Source organism: Callospermophilus lateralis, chromosome 1 (genome assembly GCF_048772815.1).
Source record: "Callospermophilus lateralis isolate mCalLat2 chromosome 1, mCalLat2.hap1, whole genome shotgun sequence".
In the NCBI taxonomy this organism is placed as follows: Eukaryota; Metazoa; Chordata; class Mammalia; order Rodentia; family Sciuridae; genus Callospermophilus; species Callospermophilus lateralis.
The window spans coordinates 207,996,983-208,011,539 of NC_135305.1; the positions used below are offsets into that span (position 1 = coordinate 207,996,983).

The following is a 14,557-nucleotide window of genomic DNA, read 5'->3' on the forward strand; positions in this document are numbered from 1 at the left end:
CAAGGACTCTACCACTGCGCTATGACTCCAGCCCCATCACAAAATTTAGAGTGCAGGCCCTGGGTTCAATCCCCATACAGCATAAAAATTAAAACAAAAAATCTGTAGTGATTTACTGAATTTACTACTCTTACTCTATTCTCACAGGGCTATCTTTCTTTCCTTTTTCTTTTTGGTAGTGTTGCAGATGGGGCCTTTGGCATGTTGAACAAGTACTCTGCTATATCACTAGCCCTACTAGGGCTGTGGTTTTCAATGGAGACAATTACACCTTCTTGGAGACATGTGGGAATGTTAGAGACATTTGTGATGATGTAAGTAGGGAGATAATACTATACTAGTATCTACTGAGTAAAGGCCATGGATGTTGTGAAATATCCTATATTGCACACAGGAACCCAACTTCCCCCGATCATATGGCTCAAATGTTAATAAGGTTGTGAATGACAACCTTAGTTTCAAAGCCTAATTAGCTGTGAGATGGGCTTTCTACAATAGTTTGCTTTATGTTTACTTGCCTCAGTGAATTCATAAGCCTGGGCTCCAAATGCTGCTCCAGGCTTTCATTCTTACTGCAGTGATAGAGGACAATTCTATCTTTTGTTTTGTTTTTTTGAGAATTTTAATATTTATTTTGTAGTTTTCGGCGGACACAACATCTGTTTATATGTGGTGCTGAGGATTGAACCCGGGCCGCACGGCTTCAGCCACATCCCCAACCTGATAGATGACAATTCTAAAACTAAATCAGCAAATGCTCTACCCATTAAATCCTTGAAAAGTTAGGGAAATTATGAGTTTCCTTTGGATATTCAGTGACTTCAGGTAGTTCTAGAGGGAATTACTTAGAAGCCAAAAACATACCTACTAGGACTGTCTCAAATTTCTAATTACAAGTAGAACATGCTCTATCATAACCCTTTCCAATGAACTTGTTAACTTCTTCATTCATTTTGCTTCAACCAATCAAAAAAGAAAAAAGAAAAAGTTCAAACTTTTTTCATTTTTATTTGCAGCACTGGGGGCACTCAATAACTGAGGTACATTCCCAGCCCTTTCTATATCTGAGACAATTTGCTAAATTGCCAAGGCTGGGTCGAACTTGGAATCTTCCTGCCTCAGCCCCTGAGGTAGCTAGAATTGTAAGTATGCATCACAGTGCCTGGTGAAAGTTTTTTTTTTCTCCAGAATAAAGCTGGATTTGGGGAACCTTTCCAGATGCAAAATCTAAGCAAGAGTTAACATCTAGAAGAATATATGGATCAGAAAGAGTAAAATACCACAGCCTGGACACTGACTATAGTATTACATGAAAGGGGGAAATTGGAGAAAAGACTTCAATATGGAAAAAAGGTGAAAGACTGGCGAGGAAGGAAATAGGGTGACACAAAGAAGTTTTTTACTACATATTTATTCTGGGATCAAGCCTTCATACTTAGATTCTTGGAACTTTTCTCTCTGTACTTTAATTCATCATTTTCTGTATTGCTAAACTGAAGTATGTTTCCCCAAAATACTTTTTTCTATCCTGCCTAAAACAATTTCACTGCTTATCACTATCTTATGAAGTTAAAGCCAATTATCGCTAGGAGTCTGCCATCTCACTCTTTCTTCTTTAAGTTCCAGGAATACGCAGACCCCACAACAATTCCTATGTACTGTGCATAAGAGTTTATTCTATACTAGAAACACCTTGTATTAGAACAACTACTTCCATACCATTCCCAGAAAGCTGTTCATTTTATCTTATATATGCAGCCCATTTGCATAGCAGCTCTTCTGTATTTGTCTGGTGCTCTGGGTATACTTCCTATAATAAAATTGGGAATACTATAATTCAAGTGTTGTATTTTATTTATTTCACCTGCTAGATTATGAACTCTTTGATGGTAGGCACTGTGTCCTAGTCATCTCAATCTGTGGTGTCTGTCACAGTTCCTGAAACACAGTACCTAATAAAATTCACTGAACTTTGTCACAGGAAATTGGAATAAACAAGGAAAGATTTGAACTTTTCTGATACTTGAACATTAACAATATTGTTTTCACAGAAGTATTATTTTTCATTTTTTTGCAGTACTAGGGACAGAATTTGGCCTTCCATAAGGCAGGAAAGTGCTCTACCACCGAGCTACCCTTCCAGCCCTGATACTCAGCATCTTATTAAACAAAAATAACTGCCTTTCTTGCACCGGGGGTATAGCTCAGTGGTAGAGTGCCTGCCACTTGGAAAAAAACATTGAAAAAAAATTTTTCCCTATACACAAGTTCTAAAACGGAAGACCTATTCATCTGTACTGCAGTTCAAAATTACACAGGATGAGGGGCTGGGTTTGTGGCTCAGCGGTAGAGCATTCGCCTCTCACGTGTGAGACCCTGGGTTCGGCCTTCAGCACCACATAAAAATAAATAAACAAAATAAAGATATTGTGCCCATGTATAACCAAATTTTTTTTTTTAAATTACACAGGATGAAATATTTGCTTGGTTGCTTATTAACAAAAGGTATAGCTGGGTGTGATGGTGCATGTCTGCAATCAGTGATTCAGGAAGATGAGGCAGAAGAATTGCAAGTTTGAGGCTAGTCTTGGTAAATTTGGGAAAGTTTATTTCAAAATTAAAACAAAGAGCTGTGATATAGCTCAGTGACAGACTGCTACCCACTTAAAAAAAAGAAAGAACAGGGGCTTGGGTTTGGCTCAATTGCAGAGCACTTGCCTAGCATGTGTGAGGCACTAGGTTCAATCCTCAGCACTACATATAAATAAATAAAAAATAAAGGTACATCAACAACTAAAAATATATATTCTAAAGAAAAAAAAAGAGGGGACAATGAAAAAGGTATGTTAAAAATATACACATGAGAAAGCCAGTTTACTGAGTATCTTTTCTATAATTTAATCAGCATTAAAAAAAAAAAACAAAAAACAAAAAACTGAGAAGCCCAGTGTGGTGGTGTACACCAGTAAGCCCAGCAACTCAGGGGGTTGAGGCAGGAAGATTGCAGACTTGAGACCAGTCTCAGAATCTTTGTGTGACCCTGTCTCAAAATAAACAAATAAAAAAAAGGGCTGGTGATGTAGCTCAGTGGTGAGGTGCCCCTGGATTAAATTCCTAGTACCAAAAAATAAAAGGTGAGAAACTGTTCCCATGATATGCATTTTTTCCATGATATGCATTAAAATGCTTTTATATAAAATTTGTTTTACTTCCACTAATTATCTAAGAGAAAATAAATAGATAACCTGAGAAAGCAAAGAATAAAGACTAAAGTTAAGAAGGGAGAACCAGGGCTGGTTTGTGGTAGAGCGGTAGAGCACTCACCTAGCATGTGCGAGCCCTGGGTTTGATCCCTAGCACCACATAAAAATAAATAAAATACAGGCATTGTGTCCAACTACAACTAAAAAATAAATATTTAGGGCTGGGGATGTGGCTCAAGCGGTAGCGCACTCGCCTGGCATGCGTGTGGCCTGGGTTCGATCCTCAGCACCACATATAAACAAAGATAAACAAGAAAGAGAAAGAACAAATTTTTAAAAAGGAAATATTTTTAGTGCACTACTAAAGTAAGTTCCTCAACAAATAAATAATTTTAAGAACTTATAAAGCAATCTCAATTGTTGGAACAATTTGAGAAACTAAATCAAAGCACTATAGAAACCAAGATGTCACTAGGCCCACTGCATCTTAAAATGAGGCCCAGGGAACCAGTAACCACCAAATTCGGCTGGGAGGTCAAATAATTTTCATGAGAATACTAGAACATCACTTTTTCATTAAGTTGACATGTATACTGATGGCACAAAAGTAGTAGTGGCATCTTAGCACAAATCAAGATGGTGACAGCTAAGAACAAACTGTCTTAGCCATTTCATTCACTGTCATACCTTCAAAATTAAGCCACTTTAAAGTAAACATTTCCTTGATGAAACAAAAATTATTGATTTTATTTATTTTATTACAGCTAATTGTCTAAATATGTGTTTTTAATATTTGGTGATAAGAAGTGGGAGGTATGTGGAAGGACTAAACATCCATTGTCAAAGCATGAGGGCTGTCCAAAGGAAAAGCATGTGTCAACCACTTGAGTCTTGAGGATAACTGTTTTAATTAAACACTACAGGTGTATTTAAAAGGCTAGTCAGAATCTTAGTACACACTCTTAGGTGGATAAAGGGGGTCCATTGACAGCTTACCTCCAGGAGTAGAAGGGTCTCTTGTTCTGTCCACTCTCTTCCAGCACTAGCACCTTTACTCTTTAAAAGCAAAATCAACAATGATTTGGTCATAAAAATGAATATGGATGGAGGCAAGCAAGATTCCCTTTTAAGTTCACAGGACTGTTACATGCAAATATGCAAAGTAAGTCCCTCAACAAATAAATACTTTTAAGAACTTAAACTTCCAACAAAAGGTCATCATATTTCAAAAATTCTTGCTATCAGGGACTTATAAATGATTTGGACATGTAATTTCTATTATTTTGTTACTTGGAAAGATCTTTTGCAGACAATAAAGACACAGTAACTATAGTACATATCAAAAATTGACAACTATTTAGTATACATTTAATGTAACAACTATTTAGTATAACTTGAAAAGAGAACTTTTTCCAAGATTCCAAGACAAGATGTTACACATATATAAAACACTGATAGGTTCATGAATCTAATCCCATCAAATTAATTTTAACATCCTTGATTAAAAAAAAAAAAAGATCTCCAATTCCCTAAATTACAAATTACCTCTTTAATATATATATATATATATATATATATATATATATATATATATATATATATATATTTTTTTTTTTAATAGCTTACAAATCATGGCATTTGGGCCATAGACTGCAGGTAACAAATTATGATTTGTTGTGTCACTGGGGTATTCAATATATATCATTCTAAAATATTTTTCATTTGGTGTGTGTGTGGGCGGGTGGATATGCCTAAACACATAGTCCTACAGAACAAAAAGAACTAATCTAAGTATTGTAGAATTAAAAACCTAGAGTACGGTGTTTTGAAAAAGAAAAGGTACATATACCTGTAACTCACAATACATTGTTCAGATCCCCTGAGGATTACGTTAGAAAATAACTAAAGGTTCTTCTTTTTAATAAACCAGAATCAGGTGACCAATCCAATTTAGAGCCCAAGAAGAATAAAATTCATTAACATTTCATCTAAATTCTGAAGATATCAGAGCCAGGAGAATAGAGGGAAGATCTATAAAACCTGGACATGAACATCAGTTGGGCAGGTCTTCAGCAAACATTTCCCCATATCTTTGGCACAATGTATAGCACAGATTTTGTCCATTCTCGGTGGTTTAAGTCAATCTTTCTCTTCTTAAAATCAAATGACTCAAGAAAGATCACATGTAGCCTCATCAGAGCCCATGAAATGTTTATTGAGGTTTTTGCATGATTTATTTTTTCTCTTTTGATTTACTGAGTTATAATACACACACACACACACACACACACACACACACACACACTCTCACAAATAAATATTTAGTGTGCTGCTTGATACAACTTTACCTACAACTCGTATAATACAACTCAAAACCCCAAATACGCCTTGAAATCTAAAGTTGACAGCCACCCTCAGGAGGACACACTATTCTGAACACTCCTACCATTGGTTAGATTACTTGGATCTGAATTTTAAATAATGAAATCATATGATATGTAGTTTGCAGGGTCTGCATTCTTTTATTATGTCAATGAGATTCAACCACGTTTTTACAGGAAGAAGTAGGTAATTTTTAAGTAATATTATACTATCTATACAAAAAACAAATTTTACTATTCATACATTTTGGTTACGTATACTGTTTTGCTAACTGATTAAAATTAAAATGAACATTCTTATAGATTCATTTGTTAATTCTCTGTTATACTCATTTATCAACGTATCTAGATATATTAGGGGTGTGTGTGTGTGTGTATGTGTTTACAGATGTTTGTAACTGGATATCTCTATGTTTAGCTATAATTTAATGTTCATTCCACTTCCACTTCCTCAGAATTTATGTATGTTGGTATTTTTTCTTCCTTAAATGTATGGTTCAAATCTGTGGAATCATCTAGGCCAAGCGTTTGTTCTGGGGAACATATATATATATATATATATATATATATATATATATATATATATATATATATATTTTGGCATTCAACAAGAATTTTTATTTCATTTATCCACAAAACAATATTACAATACATTATAAAAACATTAAGTTTTAGGCTACTATTCATTAAAAAAAGTGTTTGTGCTAGAAGGCTGCTAGAAGGCTGTTTTTGCCAACTCCTTTTTTTTTTTTTTTGGTAAGGGTTATATTAAGACATTGAAGATGAACGCTGTTGGGGAAAAAAATTTTTCAAATGTACAAAACTGTTTTTCTTGGCAATTTAAAAATACATAACAATTTAAACTGAATACACATTAAGTTAGTGTTTTATCCTTACTATATAATTGTTATCACCTGGGGAACATATTTACCTATATATTGATATATTAGATATAAGGCCACTCAGAGGAATTAGCTATTGTCTTTTTAACATGTAGCATCAGTATTAATTTATAATTTTAAATTTTTTTAGTTGTAGATGGACACAATTCCTTTATTTTACTTATTTATTTTTATGTGGTGCTGAGGATAGAACCTGGTGCCTCACACATGCTTGGCAAGTGCTCTACCACTGAGCCACAACCCCAGCCCTACCCTTTTATTAATGATCAGTAATTTATGTCTTCTTTTTTCTTCTTATCACTGTGGATGAAGATTTATCAAATTTATTCATCTCTTCCAAGAACAAGTCCTTACTCCATAACTTTATTAGTTATCTGACTGGAGTTTCTAGTTTTTATTTTGTTATCGGTGAACTATGGGAAGTCACCCGTGAATTACTTGAGGGTCTTCTCTTGGTATAGAGCTATGGAGATTTACCTTTATTCTTGGGAACTATCCTCTGCTCCCCATACCCGGCATTAGATTGCCCAAGGCACATGACCTCTATGTCTGTTCTACTAGGAAGACCCCTCTTGTAGCTCCAGAGTTGGGCTTAACCCATTGGGAAATGGACAGCCTACCTCCTACCTTATTTGGCAAAGAACATTCCATGGAAAAACCTTTGATGTTCCCTGATATAAATAAAGCAAACATGGGCTCCATTATGCTCTTTTCGGTGTGGAAGCTTGTTCCCTAAGATTGACTAGTCCATCCGCCACAACTTTTAAAATTATTTTTTGTGTTCTGTGGTTTTTTCACCACTCTATTTTTTTTTAATCCTTTATTTCGCAGCCAGCCCATCCCCCCCAAGAGGAAACCTATTTCCACCGCCCATGCGGGATATGGGCAGGAGTCAACTACATTTATTTTACATGTATAAAATTGTACAATGTGTTATGATTTTATGTCATTAATGTCATTATATGATTTCAATCCTTTTAAATGTACAGAGATTCACTTTATCACTAATTTGATGAATGTTCCCTGGTACTTGAAAAGTTCTTTTGCAGTCTTTTATAAAAACCAAACAAACAGGTCATGCTGCTTGATAGTATTGTTCTAAGTCTTTTATATATTTTTTTAATATATTTATTTTAGTTGCAGTTGGACACAATATCCTTATTTTATTTCTATGTGGTGCTGAGGATTGAACCCAGGGCCCTGCACATGCTAGGCGAGCGCTCTACCGCTGAGCCACAACCACAGCCTGGCATATATTATGGTTTTTTTTAAACATTTATTTTTTAGTTGTAGTTGGACACGATACCTTTATTTATTTTTATGTGGTGCTGAGGACTGAACCTAGGACCTCACATGTGCTAGGCGAGTGCTCTACCACTGAGCCACAACCCAAGCCCAGTCTATTATATTCTTAATGATTTTCTAACTACTGCTTCTATCAATGACTGAGAAAGGAACATTGCAATCTCTAACTATAATTGTGTGCCTTTTTCTCTTTTCAGTTGTCTAACTTTTTGCTTTCTGTATTTCAGTGCTCTTTAATTAGTTGCACATATATGGAATGTGCTTATGATGAACCCCTTTATCATTATGAAATATCTGATTAAATCTGTTAAAATAACTTTCTGAGGTCTACTTTTACCAATATTATAGAGAGTGACTTGTGCTTTCCTTTGATTAGTGTTTACAAAGGGATATCTTCTTCACTTCTTATACTGTTACTCTACATCTTTTATTTGAAGTGGGTTTCTTATGGACAACATTGTATTCTGATTTGGTAATCTAATTGAGCTATTTCTGCCTTATTTTTCTTTATTTTATTTTTTTAGCTTTAGGTGGACACAATATTTTTAAGAGGTGATGAGGATCAAAGAGTGTCTCACAATTGCCAGGTGAGCATGCTACTACTTGAGTCACATCCCCAGCCCCTATTTCTGCTCTTTGAGTATTAAAAATCACTTTTTTCTTTTTTGTGGGTGGCGCTGAGGATTATTGAATCCAGGGCCTTGTGCATGCCAGGCAAGTACTATACCAATGAGCCACAACTCCAGCCCCAAATCACTTTTAAAAATCATCATTATAATTGCTAGGGTTAGATGTAAATACACAAGCTTGTTATTAGACTTCTACTCTATTTTAATCAGTTCCTTATATTCTCCCTCTCCCTTCCTTCTTATGGAGTTTGTGTGTGTGTGTATTTACCTCCATTATTTGCTTACTTGTTATACTTTATTCAAGAGTTTAGTAAGATTTATAATGCTCATTTATAACTTATCACAGTGTAATTTCTTTTTTTTTTTCAATTTATTTTTTTAGTTGTAGTTGGAAACAATATTCATTTATTTTTATGTGGTGCTGAGGATCGAACCCAGGGTCTTGCACTTGCAAGGCGAGCGCTCCACCGCTGAGTCACAACCCCAGCCCCACAGTGTGATTTCAAATACCATTTTAGTACTTCATGTAAAGGTTAAATACCTTAGTGCAGTATGCGTCTATTCTCCCTCCCATCCTTCATGCCAATTGTTTGGAATCTAACATCCATATGTTATTATATGGATATATAATAACATATACAATATTACTTTTGCTATAAATAATCCCTTATCATTCTTAAAAACTAAAAAGAACTGGAAAATGTCTTTTTTTTTTTTAAGTTTTAATTTTTTTTTTGGGTAGTTGTAGATGAACAGAATACCTTTATTTTATTTGTTCATTTATATGTTGTGCTAAGGATCGAACCCAGTGCCTCACACATGCTAGGCAAGTGCTCTGCCACTGAGCTATAGCCCGAACCCCCCAAAAATGTTTTTTTATACTGATATACAAGTTGACTTTTTCTGGCACTCTTCTATGTAGATGCATTCCATTCCCAAAAATGCTTGGTCAAATTAGAGTTTATCTTGATTTAGTATTTTCCTCTTGTTTGTAAATAATGCAAGATTCACATTGATTTAACTAAATTTAACCTCCAAGCAACTTTTTGCCATTTCTTCATGCCATAAACTCTATATCTAACAACATATTTACTCTTTTCTGTTCTCCTTATTCCTTCCTTGAGTCAAGTGCTTCTGTCTGGGATTATTACACTTCATTCTAAAGAACTCCTTTAGGTCTTCCACTGTAAGGTACTGAAGTTCTCCACGATCTTCAAAGTCTGCAAACAGCTTTACTTTATATATCTTCCATTACAAAGGTATTTCTACTGGATATAGAATTCCAAAGTGACAGTATTTTTTATTACTTTAAAGTATTATTCTATTTGTTCTCAACTGTAGTATTTTTGTTGAAAATTCAGCCTTTTATTATTCCTTTGAGTTTAATATATCCATTTCTACCTCCATTCCTACCCATAACTGGCTTTTTTTCAGATAATGTTTTTAAGAGATTTAATATATTTGGGGGCTGGGATTGTAGCTCAGTGGCAGAGAGCTTGCCTCACACGTATGACACACTGGGTTCGATCCTCAGCACCACATAAGAATAAGTAAATAAAATAAAGGTTAGGGTCAGGGTTAGATGGTTAGATATGCCCATCTACAACTAAAAAAAAAAAAAAAAATTTATATATATATATGGGTATGGTTTTCTCAGTATCCAAATTTGGAACTGTTTGGTGAGTATCTGATCCATTTTTATTAGTTTCAGAAAATTTTTAGCCATCATATTTTTAGAAATCACTCCTCTTCCACTCTTTTTCTTTGAGTCTAAAGAAATATATTAATTCTTTTGACTAAATATCTCTTGAACTCTATTCTCTTTGTCCTGTCCTCTCTTTATACCACACACTTTCTTTGTGTCTTACTATTTTAGTATATTTCAGCTAAAGTATCTACTAACATGTCTGAGTTCACTAATATGTCTTTTGCTGTATCTAGTCGGCTGTTAAAGTCTTCCAATGAGTTTATTTTAGGTATAATTTTCAATTCTAGAATATTCATGATTCTTTAAATATATTTCAGTTCTCTGTTCAACTTCTCCATTTCCCCACGTATACTATTCATAGTTATTTTAAAATACCTATCTGCTAACCATAGGAAAAAAGGGTGTTTGTTGTTTTATAAAATGCCATCGAATTTCCATAGAAAGCTCACTTCCTTCCTCCACATAGGTAGATTTTACTTTCCATGGAAAACAATGCATCTTAAAAGGACATACAGTACATTCTGATTACCTTTGCTAATGTTTTCTTGGAGTAGATGTCAGTACGAAGACCAAAGTTCTGCAAATCGATTGGTTTTTCCTTGTTCTTCTCAGGAAAATTTAACATCTGCTGAGCAGCAGGTACCTATGAGTCAGATAAATGATAAATTATTACATTACCCAAAGTAAAAGGGATAAAGGCTTTTTAAGAATCCTTAATACTGGCATTCATATCACTCCTGGTAAAAAACAACAATACACATACATATACACACCAAAAAAACAACTAACCAAGGGCTGGGGTTGTGGCTCAGTGGTGGAGTGCTTGCTTTTGCACATGTAAGGCACTGGGTTCAACCCTTACCACCACATAAAAATATAAATAAACAAAATAAAGATATTGTGTCCATCCAAGACTTAAAAAAAAATTAAAACTGACCCAAACACTGAAATCTCCACTTACACTTGTAACAAAACTCAAGATGTAAGAAACTTTTTTATGGCATTTTTCACTGGGCTCTGTTGTATCAACCTGTAATCCCAGAAACTCAGAAGACTGAGGGAAAGGGATGACAAGTTCAAGGCCTGTCTGAGCAACTTAGCAAGACCCTCAGAATTTTGATGCTTTTTTCCCTTTCATTCCTGAAAAGCAACAATTTTTCTTTTTAATATGCTCTAATTCACACTGGAAGGAAATTTGTAGCTTACGTTCTTTTTTTTTTTAAAGAGAGAGGAGAGAGAGAGACAGAGAGAATTTTTAATATTTATTTTTTAGTTTTTGGCGGACACAACATCTTTGTTTGTATGTGGTGCTGAGGATAGAACCCGGGCCACATGCATGCCAGGCGAGCGCGCTACCGCTTGAGCCACATCCCCAGCCCTTACGTTCTTATTATACCATCTTATTGCTATTTATAATTTGTTTAGCAAAATAATAATAATAATACTATTTTCAACATGTGTATGGATGTCCACTTTTCAAATCTTTGATCAACTTTTGAACATTTTTTTATTCACATTACTAGAACACAGGTTGAATGTGTTATTTGCTTATTAGTGATAGCAGAAGGATAAAGGATAAATATGAATGGAAACCTATAATTTGAAAGAATAAGACAAATAGGTTTGTAACTGGTGACATTATTACCTTAAACACTAAATTTTTTTTTTTCTTTTCTTTTTTTAAAATTTTTTTGAGGTGGTGGTGGTACTGGGGATTGAACACAGTAACATTCTAACACTGAGCGACATCCTTTTAATTTTTTGAAATTTTGACACAGGGTCTTACTAAGTTGCCCAGATTGACCTTGAACTTGATGATGCGCCTGCATCAACCTTCTGAGTCACTGTGATTATACGTGTATGTCACCATGCCCAGCAAACACTACATATGAACATTTATAATAGCAAAACAAAACACATTCGACACACAAGCCCAAAAGCTATCAGCTAAGATATAACTTTCTAAGACAATAATTACACCTGAATAGGAATGCTTCCAGTGGATGTTGCCATCTAGGCCTGAAGAGAAGTTAGCAATAATTTACCTGAGGTGATCGAAGATGCAGAGGCACAAGCCCAGAGGGAGTATCAGCTAATACATTGAAATGAGGAGTAGGAGGCGGTCCCATTGCCATGGGTCGACTTTCTGGATCAACTTGATAATTAACGAGCCCCCACTGCTCTAAAAAGGCATGAACCCTGAAGAATAAAGCTCTGAAAATTAAAATCTAGAGAATTAACCTCATTTCTATAACCATCATCATGTCATTAAAAACCAAAACACATAATTATGCCACAGTATATTCTATTGTCATGTATAACTGAAAAGAACTAATTAAAAAAAATACAGAAGTATGAAGATGTGAATTTGGTATCAACATACCTTATATACAATGATATGATAAATTATTGTATAATGGTATATTAAAAATTGTAATGAAAAAATAAATAAATGGGAAAAAAAGTACAGGAAAGGAAGTAAATATGTTCTCTGCAGGCTTCATACCACCAAAGTACCAGACAAATTCAATTTGTTACATGAGTGATAACTTCTACAAACCCAAAATGTTGTGGCTAATATAAATCCTCAAAACCGATGATAAACTGAAGTTTAATAGTTTTGATCACAGTAATAAGAACAAATGCTATTTAGGTCAACAGTGAAAAAACTCAAGCATAAATTCAATTCACAGAAGGAAATCCACATTTTGTATTTTTTTCCTTAGATTTAAGACAGAGTCTATCCACTCCCCACGCAATTCACTGTTTATCTCTGCTAATTTTATGATTTGATTTTAAAATTAAAAACTGTATAATCCAAAAAACTCAGTATTAAAAATACTGAACACATGTTTATTAGATTTATATTATTAAGAATTACACATGGGCTGGGGATGTGGCTCAAGCGGTAGCGCGCTCGCCTGGCATGCGTGCGGCCCGGGTTCGATTCTCAGCACCACATACAAACAAAGATGTTGTGTCTGCCGATAATAACTGAATAAAATATTAAAATTCTCTCTCTCTCTCTCTCCCTCCCTCTCTCACTCTCTCTTTAAAAAAAAAAAAAAAAAAAAAAAAGAATTACACATTACTAATAAAAAACATCCAGTTTAATCAAATATTAAAAGCAATGCATCAGTAACCACGTGCTGTGGAAATATCTAAAAAGAAGTCAAAGAAATTTACCTCATCACAGCACACACATCTCCAGTCAAGTTCCTCCGACAAGCAGTGCTGGTTAAATACTCTTGGGGGTTCAGACGGTATGTGTCAATCATAAAATTTCTATATGCCAAATATCTAAAAAACATGGGCAAAATTCAAATTTTTTTCCAGTTGCACTAGAGAAGGAACCCAGGGTTTCTCTTGGGCTAGGCAAGTGTTTTACCACAGAACTACATCTTTCAGATCCCCAAGGGCAAAATTCATAAGGCAGACATGCAATTCTTTCAGAAATAGTTACTCAAAGATTCAAACTTCTTCAGATTCTTCACAATTGTATACAACAAAAAATTAAGACAGCAGGCAACAAACAACAGTGATAATGAGTATTTACAGTTGTCAGTTAACTCAGAAATCCTATTAAGCAAAGTAATTATTTACTAGTGTACAACAAAAAATAGATTGATTTGATGATGTTAATGTGAAATAACAACCGCAAACTTGGTCATGGTGGAGAAGGGATTTATAAATCCTTGGATGCATGCAGAATCTACAGATAACACATGATTTCTTAGGCCATCTCTCCTATTACCATCTACTTAGCACTTAGGGTGTGCCAAGCACTATTCTAAGCATTCTCCATATAGTAACTCAATTAATCCTCAAAATCCCTCAATATAGTAAGATCTTTTATCATCCCATTTATAGATGAGACATAAGCACAGACTGGTTAAAAACTATGTTAGGCTACTGGGCTGGGAAGCAAAAGAGCCAGAATGAAAATAGGAAGTATGGTGGCTGTGGAATCTATGCTCCTAACCTCTGCTCCAATTCATTTCTACAATCTTTCTATAGCCACATGTCAATTTGACATGACTGTATACCTTCCCATGGCAGCAGTTCCAGGGAGACCCAGGAAGGCAACAAGTAAAACCCATGGAGCCAAATTCAGAGGTAAGACAAGAACATACAAAAAAGTTAAAAGAAAAAAAAAAAAAAAAAGACTCAGTGGCATAGCAGATTCCGCAATGTATCCAAGCATATCCACCAAAAATACTTAAAAAACAGAGTGTAAAGGAGTTTGAAACCTTATGATCATTCTTGGCACACAAATAAAACAAGACCTTGGTAGCCTGAGGTCAGCTACATTAGACGAGAAAGAGTGTACACTGATCAAAACAGCTCCTGAATGAGCAATAGGTAAATATGCAAATAATAAAAGATTAATTTGCAAAGTAAAATTGGCTAAAATGCAAAATAATGCTTT

At 34.7% G+C, this 14,557-nt stretch overlaps 1 protein-coding gene across 3 annotated transcripts in view; it reads right to left on the reverse strand.

Moving 5' to 3' along the window:
• Positions 1-14,557, reverse strand: part of Smarcc1 (SWI/SNF related BAF chromatin remodeling complex subunit C1) — a 148,344-nt gene that overhangs the window by 55,866 nt on the left and 77,921 nt on the right. For all 3 annotated transcript variants that reach the window (XM_076844895.2, XM_076844887.2, XM_076844904.1), the window contains exons 16-19: positions 13,315-13,428; positions 12,174-12,327; positions 10,658-10,771; positions 4,200-4,259 (exon numbers count right to left, since the gene is read on the reverse strand). In XM_076844895.2, coding sequence (XP_076701010.1) covers positions 4,200-4,259; positions 10,658-10,771; positions 12,174-12,327; positions 13,315-13,428 — 442 coding nt within the window. The remainder of the gene's footprint in view (positions 1-4,199; positions 4,260-10,657; positions 10,772-12,173; positions 12,328-13,314; positions 13,429-14,557) is intronic.